This window comes from Strongylocentrotus purpuratus, unplaced genomic scaffold (assembly GCF_000002235.5).
Source record: "Strongylocentrotus purpuratus isolate Spur 01 unplaced genomic scaffold, Spur_5.0 spur5_scaffold_7, whole genome shotgun sequence".
Lineage (NCBI taxonomy): Eukaryota > Metazoa > Echinodermata > Echinoidea > Camarodonta > Strongylocentrotidae > Strongylocentrotus > Strongylocentrotus purpuratus.
This window is the reverse complement of record NW_022145613.1, coordinates 19,636,596-19,661,617: the sequence shown is the minus strand read 5'-3', so window position 1 is coordinate 19,661,617 and position 25,022 is coordinate 19,636,596. Positions and strand designations below refer to the sequence as shown.

At 38.4% G+C, this 25,022-nt stretch overlaps 3 protein-coding genes across 3 annotated transcripts in view; 2 read left to right on the top strand and 1 right to left on the bottom strand.

The window, feature by feature from the left end:
* The first annotated feature begins 367 nt into the window (after positions 1-367).
* On the top strand, positions 368-5,171 carry LOC592999 (2-oxoglutarate and iron-dependent oxygenase JMJD4). Its single transcript, XM_792497.4, has 6 exons — positions 368-689; positions 1,139-1,304; positions 2,082-2,216; positions 2,971-3,238; positions 3,785-3,928; positions 4,613-5,171. The coding sequence occupies exons 1-6, from the start codon at positions 416-418 to the stop codon at positions 5,006-5,008; spliced, it is 1,383 nt and encodes a 460-aa protein (XP_797590.2). The 5' UTR covers positions 368-415; the 3' UTR covers positions 5,009-5,171.
* A 956-nt stretch (positions 5,172-6,127) lies between these two features.
* On the bottom strand, positions 6,128-11,741 carry LOC593013 (U6 snRNA-associated Sm-like protein LSm5). The gene is made up of 5 exons (XM_030974104.1): positions 11,594-11,741; positions 9,732-9,827; positions 9,348-9,375; positions 8,620-8,692; positions 6,128-7,764 (listed from the first exon to the last, which is right to left on the bottom strand). Exons 1-5 carry the CDS (start codon positions 11,628-11,630, stop codon positions 7,732-7,734), a joined length of 267 nt encoding a protein of 88 aa, XP_030829964.1. The 5' UTR covers positions 11,631-11,741; the 3' UTR covers positions 6,128-7,731.
* Positions 11,742-11,978: 237 nt separating this feature from the next.
* Positions 11,979-25,022, top strand: part of LOC590191 (tubulin delta chain-like) — a 28,111-nt gene continuing 15,067 nt past the window's right edge. The window contains exons 1-3 of the mRNA XM_030974103.1: positions 11,979-12,039; positions 18,356-18,457; positions 19,122-19,214. Coding sequence (XP_030829963.1) covers positions 18,369-18,457; positions 19,122-19,214 — 182 coding nt within the window. The 5' untranslated portion in view covers positions 11,979-12,039; positions 18,356-18,368. The remainder of the gene's footprint in view (positions 12,040-18,355; positions 18,458-19,121; positions 19,215-25,022) is intronic.

Below are 25,022 nucleotides of genomic sequence, written 5' to 3'. Positions count from 1 at the left end.
AATGGCTAATTCTATCGCACCTTCCTCAAATTTGATTCGACCACCGCGTTTATGCTTTGCATTCACTCTTTGATGATGCCCCAATTTTCTCCAAATCTGTGGTCGCGCTCACAGTTCACTCTGCACACATGCCAAACGGCATCCCGACTTGGGGGATTTCCCCCAAATTGCCGGATTTTCATGGTACTGATTATGTGATGATTTTATGTTAGTTTTCATTAATTTGTTTATCATAGTCTGACCAAATATATATAATTAATTATTTTTATTTAAAAAAAAATTATTTGTATTACTCATTATAATTTAAATAAGTCAATAAACATTGCTTGTCAACAGTCCTCATCGAAAGAGTCTAACATGTCAGCCTCCTGTGCACTGGAAGAACTGAACAAGTTTAGTCCAATTTTCATTGAAAATGGCTGCAGTACCTGTACATCGTAGCAATGTTTGTGAAATATTGGCTAAATTGGGTGTATCGGAATACATACCAGATTTGAGAAAAGGAGAGGGAGTCCATGATATTGAATTTGTCGAGAACAGTATGAGCTACGATGAGTTTTTCCGTTCATTCTTGTTGCCGAACAAACCTTGTTTACTCGGCAAGCACGCAACAGAACATTGGCGCAGTGTAAAAGAATGGGTGTTGAATGACGGCACGCCAAACTTTGAATACATTGAGGCAGCATTTGGTAAGTGGTATATCGATGCTGTTGCACCTATCAAGTTTCTTTCTCCAAATTAAGATCAAAGCATATCAAGTCTTATTTTTAAAATTTGTATTACACAGTCTGATCTTATTTTTATTGGTGACATAAGAGGTCTAGAATTGAGTCTACCAGAGCCTTAAAACAGATCTACATTTTATTTTCATACTTTAAATTCTACAAATGCAACATAACTAGCAGTTGACATATTTTAAACTATGAATGATTACAATCATAGTCTGAAATGTTTGGTAAACGTAATTCTCAACATTCCAAGAGCAATGAATAATCTTGAAGTGAGTCAAATGACTCCTACATGCTTGTTTTATTATTAAAATGTTTCTGTTGTTGGTTATGTCATCATCATCATCATCATCATCATCATCATCATCATCATCATCATCATCATATATTTTTGTTTGTTTGTTTGCCAGGTGATGTTACAGTACCTGTGGCTAATTGTGGGAAAGAAAAATACTATGCCCAACCCAAGCAAGACATGAAGATGTCAGACTACCTCCAATACTGGAAGAAACACATTGAGATGGACCACAACTCTCCAGAAGGATGCCTCTATCTCAAAGACTGGCATTTTACAAAGTATGACATTATGACATTATATGTTATACACATTCATTGCGACTGTTGTTATGTTGTCTTCTTGTTTTTAACACAGAAAAGTACCATACTTCGCCTTCTTTTCATGTTTTTTGTTTCTGTTTCATTATAGACTGTGTGTATTTAAGTGAATTTCATAATATTTGCTGGATTGTATAAAACTATCACTCCAGTTGAGATATATAGTAGTGGTGGCAATTAAGGACAGATTATGTGAAATTAAAATGTTTATTTGTTACAGGAAGAGATAGATTTTTCATACATTTTGCTTTTTTTTTCAAAAATTGAGAAGTAATCTTGAGAGTTTTGGTAAAGGAATTTTGCACTAAAAGAGGCATTGTCTAAAAATGATTCAAAATATCATGAAATAAGTTTTTTGTGATACATGTATATCCTTTCCTTTTGTTTATTTTTATTACAAAGCAAGGTTTTGACCGTGTATTTGAAGTGTTAAAAGTCTTGAGATGCCGACACTTCTCTCTAAATAAAGAGACTATTTAAGGCTCATTCAGGTATGAAGCCAAAAGCCATAGTGGATTTCCTACAATGTGTAAATGAATGGCAACAAATGTTCTAGGCATATTCACTGGGCTCTGTGTTATAAGATACAGAAATGTGAGGCATATTGCACTTACATTATTGTTTTTAAAAAACTGCTGTGGTATACCATGTCAACCGCCTGCTATCTGAACGAGGCATAAAAAATATAACAAATTTTCATATGGACATGAAATCTAATTTTGTTACTTATTTATTCAGAGCATTTCCTGATTATGGTGCATACACTACACCCATTTACTTCAAATCTGATTGGCTGAATGAATTCTGGGATCACAGACAAGACCAGCAAGGGGATGACTATCGCTTTGTGTACATGGGACCTAAAGGTTCATGGTAAGAACAAGAAATAAATATGAGCATTGTACAACCTGCTTGTATTTCCTTTTTTGGGGGAGGGGGGGGGGGTGGACTTTGATTTTTGCAGACGCAGACTCTCTGATCAATTTGAACCTATTTGTAATGTATTAAAGTCACTGTTTGTCCAGTGTCCATCTATATTTCCAGTGCATGCTTCTGTTCTATTTGTTTTGTTTGATGTAAATTTTGTGAACAGTTTCTTTTGAACAATATGATTATTCTCATCCACTGAACAGGAATTATCACACTTGACAGAACAAGAAAACTTCTGTGACGTCATGCTATTGTGGTACACTGTGTATCTGAGTGGGTAGATCCAAAGAATTGAGTAAAACCCGCTCAATGTACTTAGCAGGGTTAGCCAGGATGATACATTCCCAGCAGTAGACCAGCAAAGCACAGGGCGCACTGAGTTTCCATGCTAGGGACTATTACCACTCGACTACCTTGACTGATTTAACTAAAGAAATATATTAGGCGTAAATACCGTTAGTCAAATTCGACTGAATGCCAAAAATACGACCAACAACAACAACTCTCAGTTTATTTGACACCTAAACAAAAAAATCCATAAATCTTTGAGCTGAGCCTTAATCTGTGAGTCTCGAGTTGTGTCAAGGAGGAGCTACAGTACTGGGCATATTGAGTGCAGTACGTCTCTTAAAATTTTTTGAAAGCTGTTGTGCAAAGGCGTGTTTGATTTGAATAGATCTATATTCTTATCCCGTAGGACCCCATTCCATGCAGATGTGTTCCGATCCTACAGCTGGTCAGCCAACATCTGTGGCAAGAAAAGATGGCTTTTCTATCCTCCTGGAGCTGAGGACCATCTCAGAGATACCTTAGGCAACCTTGCTTATGACGTCACCTCCCCAGAGATAGACGATTTGACAAAATACCCACATCGTCACAAGGCGGGGGAGCCCTTAGAGGTCATTCAAGAGTCGGGGCAGGTCATCTTTGTTCCTAGCGGCTGGCATCATCAGGTTTTTAATCTTGTGAGTATTCTCCTCCTAATATACTTTAAAAAAATAAAAATAACATGCAACTCTCTTTGTGAAAATTAGTTGGAGGCATTACCAAGCTTCTTGGCAGAACATTGTTTCTCTTGGTCCAGATTAAGATATATATGGTCTTGAATGTTATGGACTGGTGCAATTGTTAGTTATCAACTGCCACATAATAACTCAGTAGATGTGTAATACAAAACTTAATTGAGTATTGTAAAACCTTTTTTTTTCTCACGAAAGATACAGACCCTGTTTTATTGATAATGTATAAAGGAAATCAAAAGGGTCTGCATCATTCCTGAAAATTAGGTTTTGGGTTTTAAAACTCAACTTTCAGTGGTTATTTCAATTAAATTACAACATGAGAGAATCCTTACAACACTTTAATAATTTAGGACATTTTAAACAAACACTTTACTATTGATTGCCAGGCATGTCAAATAGTCAATGGTGTTGGGACAACTGCCAGTTTTTAAGTCCTGCTCTCTCTTTCTGTCTCCTCATATAATTTTTGTCTCATTTACTTTCTTCCAGGAGGACACTATTTCTATCAATCATAATTGGCTGAATGGTTGTAACCTAGACATCACCTGGAGGTTCTTACAGTCAGAGTTGCAGGCTGTCCAGAAGTCTATTGAAGACTGCAGAGACATGGAGGGATGGGCAGACCAATGCCAGGTACATGCACTGGTAGATTGGATGGGGGAAGTGGTAGGGGAGGGGGCTGCATCAACATTATTGGTTAAATATATGGTTGTAATCTGGACATCAACTGGAGTGGTGTGTAGTCAGAGTTAAGGACTGTCCAGAAGTCTATGAAGACATGGATGGATGGGCAGACCAATGTCAGGTACATGTTCACCCAAAACATAGGGGCAGACTAAGTTACACCTGGGGGACGTTTCACAAAACTTGTCATCGGTGACAAATTACAGTTTTTGTTAAAAGCTACTGAAATCCTTGCTTCTGATTGGTTATCAGAAAATTTGTCACTGATTTTTGTCATTTGTCATTGAAAAAAGGTTTTGTGAAACGGGTCCCTGATTTTAATTGCTCCACCTATATATAGACTATCAAGTGTCAACCTTTTAATTCTGTATAAATTATTGTAATTGTGTAACAAAATGTATACCGGAAAAGGAGATGAATCTGGTTATCAACAAAAAATGAGTGTTTGATATCATGATGACATCATTTCGTTTTGTTGGTTATATAGAATTTCAAGGACTTGTATGATATGAAAAGCGCGACAGGTGCTCTACTAAACAGCAGACTAACTCTTCCCATTAAACATGTAGATAAGGCTTAAATCAGGATACCGGTAAGCCCTGTTAATATTCTTATATCAACTTTTTTTTAAAGCTCATTATGAAGGCCAGCACTGGGATGGACTATGCAGAGTTCTTCAATTATCTTCATATCATATCATCTCATCGATTGCAGTCTTGCAATGAGAACAGAACAGACTCAACAAACACAGTCTCTAGTAGGGATAAGAGTGACACTCCAAATGTGGACTCCCTGGGGACACATCAGGTCGCTTCATGTGCTGTTGGATCCAGTGAAAGAGCACCCGTGCTAACAAATATCAATGATGGAAATTTGAGTGTAAATCATTTTGTGTTTGATCTGTGGAGGATACAGCAGATACTGGAGGACATGATTGGAAATCAGGAATTCAAAGAAATAGATTCCAGACTTTCGCAAAAGCCGGAAAATCTACTGCAAGATATAAGAACTGAGTTGGACATAGCATGATGTGGGGAATTTGGAAAGGAGGCAGTTATGTTTATGTCTCTCCCTCGGACAAAGAATTGTGTACATGTCTATAACTTCTCTCTTTCTCTATATTTAATTCTATTTATGCTAGAAATATTGAATTTATCTTTCACATTGCATCTCTCTCTCTCTATCTCTCCTCTCTTGATCTGTTTCCCTTCCCCTCTCTTCGTCTGCCTTTTCTTCTTCTCTTGCTTTGTCTCTGCATCTCTCTCTCTCTCTCTCTCCCTCTACTCTTTCCCCTTCTCTTGCTCTGCCTCTCTTGTCTTCTCTTGCTCTGTCTCTGCATCTCTTTCTTCTTCTCTTGCTATGTCTCCCTCCGTCACTGCCTCTCCATGGCAGACCACCTCATTCGTCTTTCAAGTGACGATTTCATCTAGTTTGTTCTTACCTCTATCCATTAAATGATGGTGACAATGTCATTTGCTCTTGATAGATAAAGTTTATATCCCCTCAGAACTTTATTGATCAATCTCTTTGACTCTCCAGATTGATCAATTACAGTTCTGAGAAGATTCAAACTTGTTTCCATCAGGAATAAACTAAACTGTCACAATAATTTCATGAGAAATTTACCAAACTTCATGAACAGTTAAGATAAGAAAGTATTAACCCAGTAAATGAGTTTTTTTAGGGTATCAATGTCAATGCTGATAACTCTTGAGTCTGAAGCACACTTCATTGGAACTTGCTGAGAGCTATTGTTTAAATATCAGGAAGCATAATAAACGTTTAAAACTAACTTAATTATTTGAGTGAACAATTCTTCTGTTATTAATAGTACCAAAGTCTTTGTGGCATCCAGTCACAAGGCTCCGCTCATTCCCACCTTGTAACGATGTGTGTCAAATAATTTTGATTGAAAATATACAATAGCCACTGGGCACAAAAGTTACAAAACTTGATTAAATAATTCTGACACGCATAAGCTGTGCAATGAAAACTTACTGGAAATCAATAACTGAAGTACACTACTAGCATCTGCATATTACAGACCACTATGTATGCATATGTGTCAGAATCAACTGTATTGACAGTATTATTGGTTTCATTCTTTCTACATCCAAGCACAATGATATAATGCACTCACGCAAAGTATTATTCATTTACATCATCTTTATTAAAAAAATTGCTGCAGTCACAAGTCCAGATGCAATATGTACAAATGTCCATTATCTGCAATGCATGATTGATAACAAAACTGTAAAAACAGAATCGTTCCCAATTTTCAACAAAGGCTATTTCACAGCATGAAGCATTTACATATTGTGAAAACTCACAGTCATTAAATCATTTCATGACATGAAACTGTCATGTTTCCCCACCCTTCATGAAAATTGGAAAGGTTCTGGTTGAACAGTTTGGTATGGAAGGTACATGTATGTCAACCTGAACAAGACAATGATATTAAAAAGAGGAAAAATCCCTTCAAAATATTAAGTTCTTTATGTTTTTGTTCCTATGCTTGTATCATACATTCAAAATATTAGCTTTGAATGTTACCTCTGTGAAGAGATACAAGTACTGCAACTTTAAATACACTTTAAATCATATACCACAGATTTGGGGTTGACTAGTCTATGCACTCGGTGTAAACTCCCCTGCTGGCTCGATATTGAATCATTTCTTTCCTGGATGCTCTTCAATCTTAAGTAATATAACTGCCTCTCATTGCTTTTTTTTTTGGGGGGGGGATTGATTAGTATATCTGCTGTGATAATAGCCTTTCCCAATTGTCCTTGACCCCTTTGAATAAGCTGTTAGGCTGTACATGAAAGTATCAAAGATATAAAATTACCACAAATTTTAAATATCAAACATACTACATAGGAGATGGGTAACTGAAGTAAAACGATTATTTCAAAGGGACATTCTTTTTCACTTTAACTCTCAACATGATAGGTAACAAATGACTTTTTTAAAATGCAAAAATACATCTTTGCAATCGACACATGGAAAAAATGATAAAAAGGAATGCTGTAATAAAGTAACCAATACAGAAATCACCCCCTCTCCAGTTTGTACCATCACGCTAGTCAAATTATAAGTGTAAACAAGGAACCATTTATTCAAACTGTAAGTTACAGAAGTTGATATGATTCAATTTGTTCTTTATGACGTTGAACCCCAAAATATTGCAGGGTTGGGCGAGTAAATGGAGATGACTTGTGTGATCTTTTAAAGGGCAACTCCAGCCAAACAATAATTTTCTTTTGATAATATTCACACTACTACAAAGGAAAAGGCCACTTTGCAAAATTTTAATGCATATAAATAGAAAATGAGAAAATGAGAAAGTATTGACTTATTGTCATTCCTAGTTCTTCAAGTCAAACAAAATGGGGGACATCTCACTGTTGCTATGCTCTAGCAAAAATGTGGGAAATACAGCTGTATTAAATTAACATGTACAAATTTGAATCGAAGCAAAACCAAGACTAGGAATAATACAGTAAAATAAATTAACAATCTACATGAAAAGTTGAAATACAAAATAAATCTTGCAGCAAATTGCTGAAGATTGGAGTGTTTATGTAGTTCCTCATTGTTTGACAGCTGACTTTCCCTTTCAGTGCATCTCCACAAGTTGTCCCTTCAACAGAGAGGTCATGATGACTAGACTTGATGAAAACCATGTTTGTCATAGTAATAGCTTGTAAAACGTTTCGGATAGTATCATGTATCCAATATAGAGCCTCAAATCAAACTTCTGGACCTTCACTTCCTGGGATAAGCTGTATTGGAAATATAAGAAAAGGACAATGGAGACTCTTGTAAATCAAAATACTCATGAATTAAGTCCTAGTGCTGACCTTTGGGAAGGAAGATAATTTGGCGGGCAATGAAATAAATAAGTAAAGGTAGCTACTTGAAAACAAATTGTTTTTAATAAAGAGTTAGATTACTTAGATACATGTACTAGGCCCAGCTGAAACATTTTGTTGTAAATCTTATAAGTAATATTAGAACAAATTTCTTCATTAAAAAATAATCGTCATTGGCCATTTGCCTACAAACAACTACAGGCTTTGCAAGAACATTGATCCTGACTGGGAGTAAAACAAAAGCTGGGGAACCAGAAGCTTATGGTCCAATGTAATAGGAATGTACATGGAAAATAATTTGTAGGCTACTGGCTTAGGTTATAAATAATACAATTTTCTGATTCTTGTTGTGTGTATACTGTAGCTTCCTCTTCCATTAAAGTCACTTTGTCTTTTGGACTGCCTGGCTAATACCTGCTGTTAGTCTTTATTACCATTCATCTAAAAGAGCCTCCTCGCATTTGGAGGTGAGAGTATCATTGAATTGATCATATATTTGTTTTAATCAACTATACCAATACTCTTCATAGTCAATACCCACCATTAACATCATATTCACATTTCTTTTTGTAAAGAAATTTCGGCTGGCACCCAGAAAATTCACATTTCTTGTATACAATAGTTCCTAAATCCTAAATATTGTACTACTTATTTCAATGGTATTGTCTATGGAGAGTTTTAAAAAAGGCATTAATAACATTGTTGATTTAAGTCAACAACATATTTGCTCAAAGCCATCTGATTATATACACGTAAATAACTCACCATGGTGATATTGTTCCCATTCAAGAGAATCTGATCTAGCTTGGTGACTCTCCTACCCTCTGCTGTGGTTTCACTGTAAGAAAAGAAGAAGACATGGTATTTTTACATCTGTTCATCTTACTGTACCGTCAGCTTAAAACTTGTTCAAAATGTTCCTCAATATAAAAATTACCTTTAAGCTACCGGTAATATATTCTCAAAGCTTGGTTTTTCATGGTAGTCCTGTTCTTTCGTACGGTCTATTCTATTGAGAAGATACCGAAATGAACCCATAAAGTGGAGAATATTTACCCTTTCTCAGCAACGATATCATAGTGTCTTATAAGTTTTATTGTAGAAACAATGACATTTGTTCCATATTTTTTAATTAATACCACCAACACTACTTCTACTAATAATACTTCTACTTCTACTTCTACCAATACCAATGGCACAAATGATACTCCTGGTGCATTATTATAAGCCCAGTTTTACCATGAAGGCTATTTCAACCTTCTGGCATTCAAGGGATTGATTCATCCTAGCCCAGGTACCCAATAACTGGATTGAGAATGGCTCCTGTGGAAGTTACGCGACTCCTCATGGATTAAAGAACAGATTTGCTGGGCTGGGTTTTGAACCCAAAACCTCTTGATTGAAATTCAAGTGAATGACTGAGCAGTGAGCACTACATCATAACACTTCCACATACCCTGACTTGAACTGAAAAATGTGAAGAATATACTTACAACTCTACGACGTCTTCAAGTACCATGTCTAATTAAAAAGCATTGAGTCAAGGATAAACCTCACATAATCTAATTTGCAATATATACAAACTTTGAATAGATATCCCTGACGGTCAGTATTATTTTACAAGCAAATGTCCCAAAGTCCTTGTCAAGTGTTGATGGTTGTGCAGAAAATAAAAACAAGTACAAATAAATGATTTTATAAGTATTTGAATCAATATCAATCAAAGTGATACAAACAAAACGTTGTTGATTATTAAGCTACAACTGAGTGTTCACCATCCAACTTCTAAATGTACAATTCAAAATATAATTTTTAACTTTATTTTTCATGATACAAAACTAAACAGACATTCCTTTGATCTTTAAATTCAAGGATACTGACAAAGTCATCAAAGCCCAGAAGAGTTCCAACAATCTCCTTATCTGTCTTCATAACAATGTGTATTCTGGAGCCGATGCACTTGTCGACAAGCTCTGCAAAATAAAATCAAAGAACAAGCACACAGAAAACTTTAACTTTAGTCTTTAAAAAGCTTTTTCATAATCATAGGAAAAAAATTGTTTTTTACCTTTCGATTGATGGGGTTAGAGTTTTTAGACTTTACTGTCTACCCAGACTTCAAGATTTGGAAATCATTTAATAGGATCTTGAACTTGAAGAAGTTGTTTAGCCTCAAGCCAAGGTGTCACATTAGGGTTTGTATAGAGTACCGAAGCTGTGACATCATAACAACAATCTATTTTTAGAATTTCTCAATCTTTTCTTCAATTTTGTGCGCTAAAATCCTTCCCATAGAGATTGCACACATCCCTATGCAGTCCATGTGCATTGCATGCTCGTGCTAAATTGGTCGATGTTTTTATTACCAAAATGAGTTTCAAACCAATATTACTTGTGATCCTGAAGGTGATACTCAATAAGTGAGGTGTCATATTATATGAAAGAGCAGGTTTTTCTCCATATTCCCCATAGGGGCCACCCCCAAAATTCTAAAAATATCTTGCTCAAAACAGCGATTTAAACATTGTTTCCATGGTAACTCAGAGATTTACCAATTTCACGAAGTGCTCCCCCGAGGGATAAGTTGGGCCAGCTGTAAAGAATATATCCATGCACTTATTTTTTCTCTAGTCCCAAGGGATCACTAGCCCCAACAGTTTGAAAATACCCTTACTCCACACTTTGCATATCGTGCTGTGCATTACTTTTTAGCTGTGCAGCTTTTGAGCAAAAATTATAACTCTGCGTGAACCACTTTTTTGTCCATTCTGACCAAAATGCTATGAATATTGCAGAGTTTTTGAGGGGCTGTATCTTTTGATAGAAACATTGGTGAGTCTTGAAATTTGAAAGGTATTATTCTGATTACCGGTAGATCTAGATCTACATTTTTTATTCCAAATCCAATATCCAACAAAAATGGCTAAAAATGATCCCAAATTGAAAATTGAAAAATCGTTCAGACAGGAACTCAGTGTTATTTTGCTCTGGTTTATAAGTATAACATTACGAACCAGAGCAAAATAACAGAGCAAAATAACCTAGCAAAAATACGAAACTATGTCCTCTCAGTCTCAGACTCAGTCCCACTCAGTCTCACATCAGGTACATAGATCTAGATCTAGACTTCTACTAGTACTAGTCTAGATCTAGATCTACATTGTGACTTGTCATTGCCCGGCGAAAAACGCCATAAAAACAAACACAACAAAAACAAATACAACACTGTCACGTCCCGACACCAGTAAGCAGGTAGGCCTATAGGTAAGTGATAACTACGCCGTCTCACATTGCCTGGCGAAAATCATCCGACGACGATGAAAAACGATGAAAAACGCAATAAAATTAAAAACAAACACAACACGGTTAAGTCACAACACCTGTGCCCAGTGGTAGTAACTACGCCGTCTCACATTGCCTGGCGAAAATCATCCAACAACAATATGGAAACGCTATTAATCTTAACAACAACTTGCACTGCACTGGCCAGCGCCATCCACAACTCAGTCCACACATGCACACATCCAAGAAAGAGCGTCGCAGGCGTTTCTGCAGCCCATGCCCACGTGGAGTCGTTCTCCATGCCAGCGGAGTCCCACGGCAAGGGTACAGAGTTACGCTCGGTACTCAGCGTCGGTTTCATCTCGGAGCCTGAATTGACTGTATTTAGCTCACGAGAGTTAATTGCATTGATAATTGAATATAATATAACATATTTTTTACATTCAAAGGAGCTTACCAAGTGGTAAAAGGTGTGATGGGTTAGAAGTAGTCATCCTGTCCTAACTAAAACCATGAAAACAAGAAAAAATAGTGGTTTCGGTGTATTTTCTGTCGAGGGATATTGAAAATAACGGTGTACGCACACGGCCTTGATACTAGTCGTTGATATTTTTCACCAAGAACCAAGGGTTTTAAAGGTTCATGAAAATGATTTGAAATGTTAATATATATACAAATGTTAACAATTGAGTAAAATTTCTATCGATTTGAACTTTTTTAAAAATGTGAAAAAGTGGATTATGTGATTACATCTTTATGAAATAGATCTACGATGTAAATGTCAGACGTTCCAGTTCCCTGGTCGACCTTGAACAAAGTCTAGAAAATTGTCAACAAAATAAAATAGACGACTGTCGTCTGATCCAGCTTCTAAGGAGAACGCTCAAGAAAGGTGCTCAAAATGTGGGTAAATATATCTTTTGAAGACACATTATACTGCTTATGGATAAAATATATAAATACATATTTAATACTAATAACGACAATGCTAGGAAGATTGCATATCATTGAAGTAATCGAGGAAATGACCATGAATTTATGATGAATCGAACCCTGGCCTCAATCAATGGAAATGAATGATGACTCAACTCTGTCTATAGACCAAGTCATGGCATGAGTTTGTGAAAGTGTGTGTAGAAATGTGTCACATTGCATTGTCGGTCACTATTACTAGGCTAAATTAACACTAACTTCTACTTCTATTCTACAACTTGTCAAAGCCTGTTCAGCATCTAGACAAGGGTGATCTTCTGCCGACGGTGGACGGCTTGTGTGAATTTGTGCCGAAATATAGAGTAGAGTCTCCGGTTTGCGGCATCGCCCGGTTTGCGGCCAGGGGTAGACTAGACCTAGATCTATTTGTTTTAAAAATAAAATGAATATGACTCGATAATAATCATTGAAACCTACCGTGGATTCCACGGTAAGTTCTGCTTTGCCGAAAACGTCCGTAGGCGTAGCAGGTGCTCCTGTCGGTACAGAGTATCCGTCAGCGATGTCGGAAATCTACGGCACCAGTCGCCGATGAAAATTCCAGCAGGTGCTAACTTTTAAGTTAAGAGATCGAGGCATGACTAGACCTCTAGATCAATATTGTAGCTCTATTTGTCCGATATTTGTCCGATTGGAGGTGAAATTTGATGTTTTTGTGGAAGTATGATGGCTGTGGTCTGTCTCCTATCGCAGATATTTTGATTGTGCCACCGCATGGCCTGTTGCATGGGGTGGCCGCAAACCGGCACGTAATTACGTGTTTTTCTGGTTTGCGGCGGGGGGTGTTAATACACACATAACATGCGGGATCGTGTATGATGGTATGTGTGCTGATGTGTGTACCCGCTATGACCCGATAGTTTCTAGTAGTACGTACCCCCGAGTGGGATGATCCATTCGAGGAAAAGGTGAAATTGTTTAAAACTTAACAAATTTACCGTAGCAACAGATAAACATGAGAATTTGGGTTACCCGTAGTAATTTGGTACATGTAGGGTGTCTGAACGATTTTTCAATTTTCAATTTGGGATCGTTTTTCACCATTTTTGTTTGATATTTGAATAAAAAATGTTATCAGAATAATACATTTCAAATTTCAAGTCTCACCGATGTTTCTATCAAAAGTTACAGCCCCTCCAACACGCTGGTATATTCATATCATTTTGGTCAAAATCGACGAAAAAGACGTCCACGCAGAGTGATGTTGTTTTGCTAAATTTAGCCAAACAGCTGTATCGCGCGATATGCAAGCGTATGCATATCGTACGCATGCTGCTAAGCCAATCCGCGACTTGCAGCTTGAGCTACGCTGTCTCCGCGACATGTGCGATTGACTAGTATGGTTGGCGTTCGTCGCACAATAAACCCGGAAGTGAATGCACGTTATAGTCAATGGCAATATCGCGGAGACAACGCACGTTGTCTCCGCGATATTGCCATTGACTATAACGTGTATTCACTTCCGGGTTTATCGAGGGAATTGCCAACCATAATTTCAGTCACTATAACGTGTAATTGAATTTGGGGTTTCGTTCGTGCGCGGAGATGTTACGCGATGTAACCATGGTTTGGACTGAGCGGAGCGCACGCCTCCTAATTAGCTGATCCACCAAATAGCGAGAAGGGTATTTTTAAACTGTTATCAGTTGTGATCCCTGGGGGCTAGCGAAAATATAATCACATAGAATTGTTCCTTAGGACTGGGACTACTTATCGATCGGGGCGTCATATCTCAAAAGTGACAAACCTCAGAGTTAGCCAGGACACAATGTTTAAATTGCTGTTTTGACCAAGATATTTTTAGAATTTCGGGGGCTACGCCCCTTTGGAAATATTGGAATTCACCTGCTCTTTCATATGACACCTCATTCATTGATTATCACCTTCAGGATCACAACTGATAAAGGTTTGAATCTCGATTTGAAAAAAAAAAATTGACTTTTTTTGCATGGTCGCGCAATGCACGTAGGCTGCATAGGGATGCGTGTAATCTCTATGGGAAGAATTTTAGCACACAACATCGGGTGCGCGATCAGACACCCTAGTACATGCTTTCATCGTGACGTAGCGCATAAAGCTTTGTGACGTACGCGTGCCGCAAACCGGTAATGTGTGCCCGCAAACCGGGGAACTCGAAGCATTTCGAAACGTGGTCAATGCTGACCACGCTGTGGGTCAGTTAGGTTATTTGTGACTTCTATTTAATAAGTAAGTATATGGACTCTTTATTGAGGGTATTGAAGTATTCTGTGAGTATTTCAGTAAAAATAGAATCGGCAGTTCCCGCCGATCGGCCGCAGACCGGAGCCACTACTCTATACATGTTTATGGTGCAAGTAAAATGATAAAAATCATAAAAATCATAAAAATAATGATGATGCTGTGACTATTCGCAGCTGATGGCTTCCTTGAACTGCTTCGATGTGGGCAGCTCAATGATATTTGTAGGAATTAAGCTCATCCCAGTCTTTCATGGTGCGAGGAAAGAAGCTGTATTTGTAAGAATCGGAGGATGTACCAAGTCTGGTGAAACGAAGGTGATGTTGACTCCTTGTAGCTCTGTCTTTCTGTGAGATGTAATCTGCAAGAGGGATGGCTATCTGGTGGTGGAGGATCTTGTACATCATGGCTAGATGTGATTCCAGTCGTCGCTCTTGTAGAGTTGGGAGTCTGATGTTCAATCGCATAGCCGTGACGCTGTCTTCTCGGCTGTGATTCCCTGTGATGAAGCGTATCCCCCTCCTCTGAACTTTCTCAAGGCTATCTATCAGGTTTTGCCGATATGGATCCCATATAGCTGCCCCATATTCTAGTTGTGAAACAGTAAATCTAACAGTAGATCTAGTCTAGATCTAGTAATTAGAATGGAGATCTAGGCCTAGTATGTGTGGATCATGGAGTGTGGTGAAACTAAGAGATTTGTTCCCATTTATTAATAAAGATTGAAAACTTGAAGACGGAAAAGTGCTGTGTCTTGTGATAAGTGTGAGTGCTAGTGAACTAGGACTAGACTAGACCGAAAGCTTCAGTCTCTATACCGTCGGTTGTTCCACTGAGACTACGTCTGGCTCCACTAGACCTCCGGTTATAGAGACAGAACGATCGCCTATGCCAGCCTATGTTGAAGATATCAAGGCTAGATTTTAGCCGTTAGGCCCCTCCCACAAACATGAACAAACTTGCCACGGCCGTATTGTTATGCCCCCAAAATCCCCCAAAATGTCATTTTACCTCGTGCATATCCAATTTTACATTAGGCCTAGGCTATAATACATCGGTTCCACTTACTAACTTGATTGAAATAATCCGTTTAATGGTCCCTTTTAAGGAAATTATGGGTCAAAATCGACATCCATGTTGAAAATCTTGCAAGCCGTGTTAAACTCTCGCTGCCGTCAATCTCATCCCTTCTAGTCTACGCCGAAGGCAAAATGATTATAAGGGAAAAACTATGCGCCATCTACACGTTCGTAATGGCGTTATCACAGTTTTTCCTTCATAATCATTTTTGCCTTCGGCGTAGACTAGAAGGGATGAGATTGACGGCAGCGAGAGTTTAACACGGCTTGCAAGATTTTCAACATGGATGTCGATTTTGACCCATAATTTCCTTAAAAGGGACCATTAAACGGATTATTTCAATCAAGTTAGTAAGTGGAACCGATGTATTATAGCCTAGGCCTAATGTAAAATTGGATATGCACGATGTAAAATGACATTTTGGGGGATTTTGGGGGCATAACAATACGGCCGTGGCAAGTTTGTTCATGTTTGTGGGAGGGGCCTAACGGCTAAAATCTAGCCGTGATATCTTCAACATAGGCTGGCATAGGCGATCAATCTGTCTCTATAACCGGAGGTCTAGTGGAGCCAGACGTAGTCTCAGTGGAACAACCGACGGTATAGAGACTGAAGCTTTCGGTCTAGGACTAGACTAGATCTAGGTCTATAAAATTTAAAAAAGCAGGGCTGTCAACTTAGCTCGAGGGAGATCAGATAGAACCTGGTCTTGGGTCTAGATCGTATGCAATCTTTTTGCGTCTCAACAGGGAAGGGGGGGGGGGGGTGTTGAGTAAGAAAAAAAATTGAAGTGCTCACTACCCCCCCCCCCCCCCCCCCCCCCCCCCCCCCCCCCATTTGATGAACATATTCTCCTCCCGTTTAGATCAAGGGAAGCACATAGGTAGATCACTGCGGTGCTGTTGTGGTACATGAAATCAATTTCCACAGTATGCAATTAGATGAGAGGATGGGACTATAGATTCTAGTCTTAAACTCCTCCACCATACCAGGCTGAGCATCATAATCTGGACCAAGGAAATTACAGAAAGTTCTGACGGTGAGGAGAGATGCAGACTTGCTTTTTAGTCTGGTCCACAGCAATTTCTTTTCCCTACCAAGCTTTCTATTGCTGTTTTCGATCTTCTCCCACTCAAGTAGGGCAGCAGAGTCGTATTCTTGAAGTAACTTTAGGACAAAGTGTTTGCCACATTACAGATCACTGATGGTAGCTATAATTGCTTTTTCAAATCTTCACCAATGTCAGCCCAGTTGTCTGTTACTTTGGTTAGGACTGATGCCCGAAACTTCTCAAGCTTTTTAATATAGCATTTGTTCACTACACACATGTCTGTCATTGTTTTCTTGATTTTCGAAAGAAGTGTCCTTGCTTGATGTGTGTCTGCTGTCAAGTTGAGTGAAACCAACTCATTAAGTGTCTCTTCCGTTTCTTGAAGAAGTACATCAGCACTTTCCAAGTTGATATCATGGAGACACATACCAACAGTTCCAGAATTGGCCGAGGCCAGGAATGTTGTATATCCCTTTTTCTTTTTCTGAGGCGCCATCTACGTGTAACGTGAATGGGTTGTCAGACGATGCCATCTTGTATCTTGCAGTCTCCTTATTCAGCATAGCCTGCTCTACTGCAAGATAGCGGATGAGCGTTGGCTTTGGCAAACGGCAGACTTTCATTTTAGCCACATCTATAAGGACAATTCTGATTACATCTGACACATTCCGACTCAACACACCTCTTGCCTGAAGTTCATAGCAAGTCGGTCGAATGTCGGATGTGTACTTCTCATTTTCAAATGAGGCCACTTCAAATCTTCATTTTCCTGCTCAAGTTGACTCTTGCTTTTGCTGATCAGTTTTTGCTGATTTCAATCCATCAGCTGTGACCATGTAATACCTCCTTGTATAGATCTCCTTTACCTTTCCTATCCTTTTCCAAGTCTTCCACTTTGTTTTTAAGATGTTGAATTTTTTTCCCCCTCAATTTTTGGCACTCTGCTACTGTATAACAATTTCTGGTGATATAACATCATAATTATCCATGTCACTCTCATCTCCTGATTGTTCCTCAGCTTCTGACTCTGCTTAAGCTTCAATATGCACAGGTTTCCGACTCGGCACAATATATGGCTGACTGAGGAAATCACACAAAGCCTCTTTTCTTAGCTGCTGTCATGTCTTTAATACTTAGAGATGTCCAGCTGTTCTGAATAGTGCCTGCAGGAGGACTTTCAGTCTTGAAGAGGTCTTGCCACGAGACCTTGGCAACTGTTTGCCATGTTGCATGGTGTCTGGCATGATACTGATGCATCTCTATAATCATGGCATTTGTGTTGGGCGATTATGCTGTACAAGGTGACCCTGCTTGGCGAGGGGTAAGAAAATAAGAAATATTAGAATTCTTGCATCAGACACCAGATATTTCCAGTGTTCTTGGCTTTGGTGACATGTTTACTCAATGTCTTGAGGAGGGTGTCTAGATGATTGGGAAGTTTAAGATGCAGTGCATGAAAAACAGTTAGGAAGCGCAATTTTTATAAGTCTTGTCAGAGATGTCAATATGGTAGCGAATAGCCTCTAGCAGGGCAATTGATGGAGTACCACTCCAGTGATCTGTGAGCACAAAAAAAAATGAGAACCAGAGTGACAGCCCTTGCTTACCTTCCGTCTGTTCATTCTGTAATATGACATGCGATATGCATTACAGAAATGCTGACCTCTGATGCAATGTGTACGCCAAAATTGCCATTTTTTCATGCATGTTTTTTTATTTTTATGGCTCTGCATTGAAAGTTACAAAGCCAAACCATAACTTTATGAATGCTTGTCTCAAAAGGTTAAAATACATTTTGACCCTGAATTGCAGTTTACTTAATTTTAGTTTAAGTAATGCATTTCATTTATTAATTGATATCATTTCCCTTTTCAGTACAAAAGGCAGGATGTCAACAGTGTTTCTCCATGTGGGTCAGTGTGGCAACCAACTAGGCCAACAATTCTGGCAACTTGTTCAACAAGATGAAGAGGCCAAGTAAGTTAATTGAGAAATAATGATAAAACAAAATACATCCAATCAGTGAAAACCTTACTACCATCTGTACTGTGGATGGGACATTTGGACTAAAAATGCTTCTTTAATATCTCTTCCTAAAAACAGATATTGTTTTAGGTTATTCTCACAGAAAATAATTAAAGCCCAAATTTTCAATCAAACAAAGAAATAGAATCCTTAGTTTGACTCCCAAAGGTATAGTTGTAATAACTTTTCACTAACATAGTAGCACAGAAGAATCTTATTAAAATCTGTTTAGTGTTGGGGTGAACTTAATGTGGACTCATTGACAGTAATCACTGAAATCAGGATGATTTTGTTGCTGTTGTTTTTTATTTATAATGCAGGCCAGTCAGATATTTCTTGTGCAATATAGCTGTCAAACTTTGCTATTATTCCATGCAATTAAGTTGAACTAACTTTTTAGAGTTATGAGATGCAAACTTGACTAGATAAACATCCATGAAACCATTCAGCATTATTAAAAACATGAAATTAAAATTCATTTCTTGACCAAACTGCATTTTTCTAATTGTATCACTCTGTTCCACTTTATACATGTATTCCACACCCTGTGCCTGATTGCTTATTTCTCCTATCTGCTTCATGTATGTGCCCTTTGCTTGCTATCTTTTTTTTGTAGGCGCACCTTTTACCGGAGAGATCAGAAGCTTCCATCGCTCCATGTTGACACAGAGAAGAAAGTGATTGCTAAGCTATTGAGAAATAGTAAACAGTAAGTTTCATGTAAAAAAATAAACAATTGTTTCTTGAATTTACACATACAGTGTACACTTGCCATCATTAAGTCCTGCATGTATTAAAGATGAAAGTGGAGATATACACAGTGGCTAATAACAATTATGAAAGGAAAACAAGAAGTCTTTGCATAATATGATAATTAGGTTGCTGTATTAGCAGCTTTCATGAACACGATGTTGTACAATTGTTGGTATGTTAAAAACCCACCTCTTCAAACAGAGTGACACTTAAAAATATTAAATTCTCAAGGCGCACTAGTGCAAAACATGAAAATACATAAACATACTGTACAACAATACAATATAACACAAAAAGAAGAAAAATCAGATCAACTAAAATCAAACTGGAAAACATAAGTTTTAAGGTTGCTTTTGAAAGATTCCACTGTAGGAATATCTCTGACCCCCTCGAGGTGAACAATTCTAGAGTGATGGCTTGGCATGAGAGAAGGCTCTCTCTCCCCACTTTGTATTAAGTTTTGGAAGGTCAAGCAAGCCAGAGTTTTGAGAACTTAAAGATCTGGCAGGTGGTATAGTAATTAATTAAATATTGTACTGTGGAGCAGAGCCATGAACACAATGAAGCATAAGCAAAGGAAGTTTGAAACAATAAATATTTATGGGTAACCAGTGGAGTTCCTTGAGAACCGGTGTGATGTGACTGTGTTTGTTGGAGGGGTAACAATACGTAACAATAGTATACGAGCAGTGGCATTCTGCAAGTTTTGTAATGTGGCAAGCTGATTATGAGACAGGTTGAACAGGAGAGCATTTCTGAAATCAAGACGAGAAGAAATTAATGCATAAATAAACACATCTAGCCTAACAAATGTTTGTGCATTTTCTTTTGTTTTCACTGATTCCTGTGCATTTCTCGCTTGCCAGTCACTCAATGACTGAAGTTAGTGAAAGCAAAATCAACATGTTGACATTGTCAGGTTTCAGTATACTTTCTTTTAGAGTTGACAGTGTTATCTGCCAAAAAAACCCACTCTTGAGTCTGAGGGCACTAATGTTGCTTGGACTTAAAATTGGATGCTAGGGTAGCTGCAAGCTAATTCATTTGGATGCTCTGTTTATATAGGCTTCTGAACTGAAGAAGATTTTTGGAATGAATTCCAAGCTAGAGTGATAGTTCCTCTGTTCCTTCTGTAGGGACACTGATTTTCCGTTTACAAAAATGGCTTTTTCCGTTTCAGAAAATCTGGAATTCCGTTTCAGATGGGCTGAAAAACGTAAATTCTGTTTTGCCATAGACTTTGTACACATGAAAAAAAGGGGAAAAAAATCTGTTTACATAAGATTTGCATACAAACATGAACTTGTAGGGTACAAATGTTTTATTAAAGGTTCTAACATTAAAGAGTCAGTTGAAATTCAGGTATTCGACTTGCATTTCACTATCATGACCGGATCAAAAAGGAATTTTACATGACAAACCAACAACAAAAAATAATATGTACATGTTACTGTATCTGTATAAAAATTCTTTCAGTGCATTTCCTATGGAAATTTAAAAGGAGAAAAAAATGTTACATAATACATGCACTATAAATTGTGATAAAAAACTGAAACAAAACATTAAGGACTTGTGCACATAATTTTACCATAATTCTGTTTTCTCATTTGTGCAGTTTTGTGACAGTTCAGACCTAAGAGTTTTAAAACTGCCTTTCAACATCACTGTTGGAATACAGCATGGTCATCATTTTTGTGTTTTCAGCCGTTAAGTTCTCTCTTTTGTCATTCAGGATATGTTTGTACAAGTGTACTGTGAAAGGCTACGTTCCACGTCAACACTTAATACCGGCATCCACATGGCATCCATAGCGATTCTCGCAAGATCGACCTCCCAGAAATGGTCAAGATCAAGAGGGTTAGGGATTTCTGATGGGTTTAGGTTGGTGTACATTAGCCATTCCTGTAGAGCTTCTGTAGTCAAACCATGTATGATGTGCTGGTCAGTCGTCTATGTTTAGTGAAATAGACCCGAGCTGTCTCGGATCAAAAATCCGAGCAGCCTTGTAGAGAGGCATAGCTGGATGTTGGTCCTGATGCTTGTTGATCTTGTCTGCTGCTGCCTTGAACACTTTGTTAAAGGTCTTAGAAAGCTTCCCTCTCTCTGCTGTAGGTTTTTCTTGCAGCAGCTTGTCAGTTTCACCAAATGACGTCATCTCAGCAGCAAGGAATCCTCTGACATCTTGGAGAACATTGTAAACGGTGCTGAAAACCACCACCATGAAAAGCTACCAATCCCGACCAAGGAACAGCTGCCCCCTGGCCATAGATGTGATTGGAAGACGTGGAAGTCCCTCAATAGGCTTCGCACAGGTGTGGGGCGATGTAAATACAACATGAATAAATGGGGATATACTGACGACACAGACACCAACTGCGAGTGTGGAACATCCGTGCAATCCATGTCACACCTATTAAGATGTCCACTCCTAATCGACCAATGCTGCCTGGAAGACCTGGTGGCAGCAAATGAGAAGGCTCTCCAGTGTGCCAAGGCCTGGCAGAGCATTTGAGGACACGAAAGAAGAATACAAAGTGTATATATCCTTTTCTTGAACATGATATTATTTATTTTTGGTGCTTGATAAATCTTTATAGATATTTATCACAACTATGAAATTTTAGATGGTTACCATTTCGTGTTTGTTTTTTGTTTTTTCTTCTTTTTACTTTTTTTCAGTTATGAGTTATGAGTTTTTGATCGATCGGGTGGGTGGTACATGTACGACATTACTTATTATAGGCTCTGTATAAGCTTGGCTTGTTAGAACTCTTGTGAGTAATGTGCCGCGGGATTCCATATCCTTAAACTGCTGGCGAACAGAGCAACAAGACCAAGCTCTGTAATTATTAGGATCTCTGTCCAGTAGTGCCGTGTTTGTGCCATCTAACTGGATCGACCAAATCAATTGATTCATAATATATGTATATGCAATATTTTTTCTCGTAACATGAGAGTAATTTTAATAGTTTCATACTATTAATTAAATGTATTGTTAACTGTAACTGTATAATTGTTTTTAATGGGGGCACGCTACAAGAGTCCTATCTCGCACCCCGGGGCAACGTGTCTGACACGGCCGGTTGTAGCAACTACTCCGAAGATCAAGATTACAGTAATCTTGATCTAAGGAGACACGAACGAACGGTGCAGGCAAGTGGTTTCATTATGGCCTCTAGGCCGTTGAGTACTGTTGTGAGGCGGGCACTTTGTTCAGTGATAAAACTCATGTACAGTTTCAGTTCATTGTAGATGTCCTTGTTTTGTAACATCTCCAGTATGGTTTCACTCTGCTCCTGTCTGAAGAAGCCTTCATAGACATGTTCTCCTGAAGGGATTGACAGTCTCATAAGCCTGAAAGGCACTTATAAGCAAATGAACATAACAAGTAGTCCCTACGAAAAGAGAGTGAAGACCAGTCAAGTGCCAGAAATCTTTCATCGTACGGCATCTCACCACGCCTCTGCTTCAGCGCTAAAGCGAGTCGCCATCCGTTGAATTTTCTCGATTTGTTTTATTTGGGTTTGGGTCATCCTAAATCCCCTTGCTTATTGACGCTTTCTGAATCATCATCATCTCGTCATAATCATAATTACTAACATCATTCTTGCAACCACCAATTAACATCACCAACATCATCATAATTATCATCATCATCATTACCACCATCATCATCACCATCATCATCATAATTATAAATTTTAAGAATCTATCACCATTGTGATTAAAATAGCAGAGACCATCATACATGCATTAACTAAATCTTTGCATAGTTTAATTAATTGCTCAATCTAAACTAGATCCGAAACTTGTGTATATAGCGCCATCTCAGCATTTACGTCTGTTCAAGATTCTATTAACGCTTTAGTGAATAACTATTTTAAGTTGAAATGGCAACAGGACTTGTGCTTTCATATGATGAGCAAATTTACAAATCTTAACGGATTCAACGGTATTTATAGATGGATTTTGGAGAAAGTATGAGTTACTTCCAACTTTAGCAAACCAACTTGTTACAGTCACCTACAGCAAAGATAGAATTTCATGTTCTTTCTTTTAATCATTTCTGGGAGCCTATGTGTAAGGTTGCATACATAATATAGCAGCCATTGGCTCTCGGCACACAGGCAACCAACTGTACATTACAAAACTAGGATGGTTGGCAAGAGTCATTGAACTCTACTATGGTGAACAGTTCATATTGTAAACAACTTGTTTAAAGTTCAAACAGGTTAAATACAAGTTTGGAAAAAAAAAAATTTAAACTGTTTTCTCTGTATAACTTTGACAGAAATGACATTTGAAATCTAGAGCCACGATCTCTTTGTCTGAAAGATCCTCCAATCCATGTGGCAGACAATGTGCAGCCATCCCTGTATACAGATGCAGGAGCCAGCTTCTCTTTTGCATAATTCCTAAACGGAAAGATCCCGGCGGCTCGGATACCCGACTGGACTAGCTCCTTCCTCCTAGTAACTTTTTCCCAAGGTCTTCTGAAGATGCTTGCAAAGGTGTACTTCGTCACAAACTTGCCAAGATGGTCTTGGCGATAGAAACGCTCAGCCCTAGCCCATGTTGTTTTCAATGGCTTGAAGAAAGACACATCGCAGGGTTGGATGATGTGGCTTGCAGGGGCTGGGAGAGGGTACAGCTCGACTATGGACTCATTGCAAAGCTTACCAACATGGTAGCTCACATGTCTACTGTGCCCGTCGACAGTAGTACAGGCTTTGGGATGTTATGCTGCTCAAACCATGGCAAGAAACTATTGGTGACGTACTCATAGAACACCTCACTGTTCATTCACCCAGTCTCACTCATACCTAGGAAAGCTCCAGTCGGGCCATCTTCCAGTGGGTTTTCCTTAACCATTGCCATCAACCATTGCCAGCACATCACCTGATGCAGCTATTGTCGCTAATACAGTGACCTGAGATTTATTACTGGACCCTACTGAGCTTACTGTACGACTACCTATTGTTGCTATAACACGGCACATCTTCCCGCTGAGAGGACATCCTGTCTCGTTGCAATTGAATATGCGGCGGGGTGAACAGAGGATTTATAAGCACCCTTTGCTCTCGAGGTAGGCATGTAAGTCTGTGTAGAACTTGTCGATCTTGTCGGTGGTAACTATAGCAGGTTCCCCACCGAGCAGCTCCTGCTTCCTCTCAGATAGCTTAGGATGTCTTCTAAAGAATCCCTTCAACCACTTCTGTCCTGGCATTCCGTCCTTGAATGAAGTTTGTTGATTGTTCTCGACTACCATCTTAATATTATCATCTACATCATTTTCGTTATCTTTATTATTATCATTATCACTATCACCATCATTATCATTATCATTATCATTAATTTGTGCAAGTTTTCGCGGCTGATGAATTATTCATGAGTTTGTAACAACTGTTGAAACAGCTGTAAGGCCGAATATGGAATGTGACTGAATACTGGGTGTGTTAGCAAGAATCATTGAAGTCTACTATGGTCATTTATGAGGTGGTCGGCAACTGGTACATACATGGACAAGACATGGACAACTGTACCTCCATGTTTTGGTTGTTAGTAGTTCTACCTCAGTAGAAAACCCCTGACATGTCTGCTGTAGATTAAATATGTTGTCTACAGCATTAAAGATAAGGACAATTATGGTGTTCTGTACACTGTTAGGTCGGGACACATTTCCATATTTGCAGCATCATCTGAAAGGAAGAACCTCCCTTATCCCCTCCTTCTTTTAGCCAATCTTCCCCTCTTGTTTTAATAC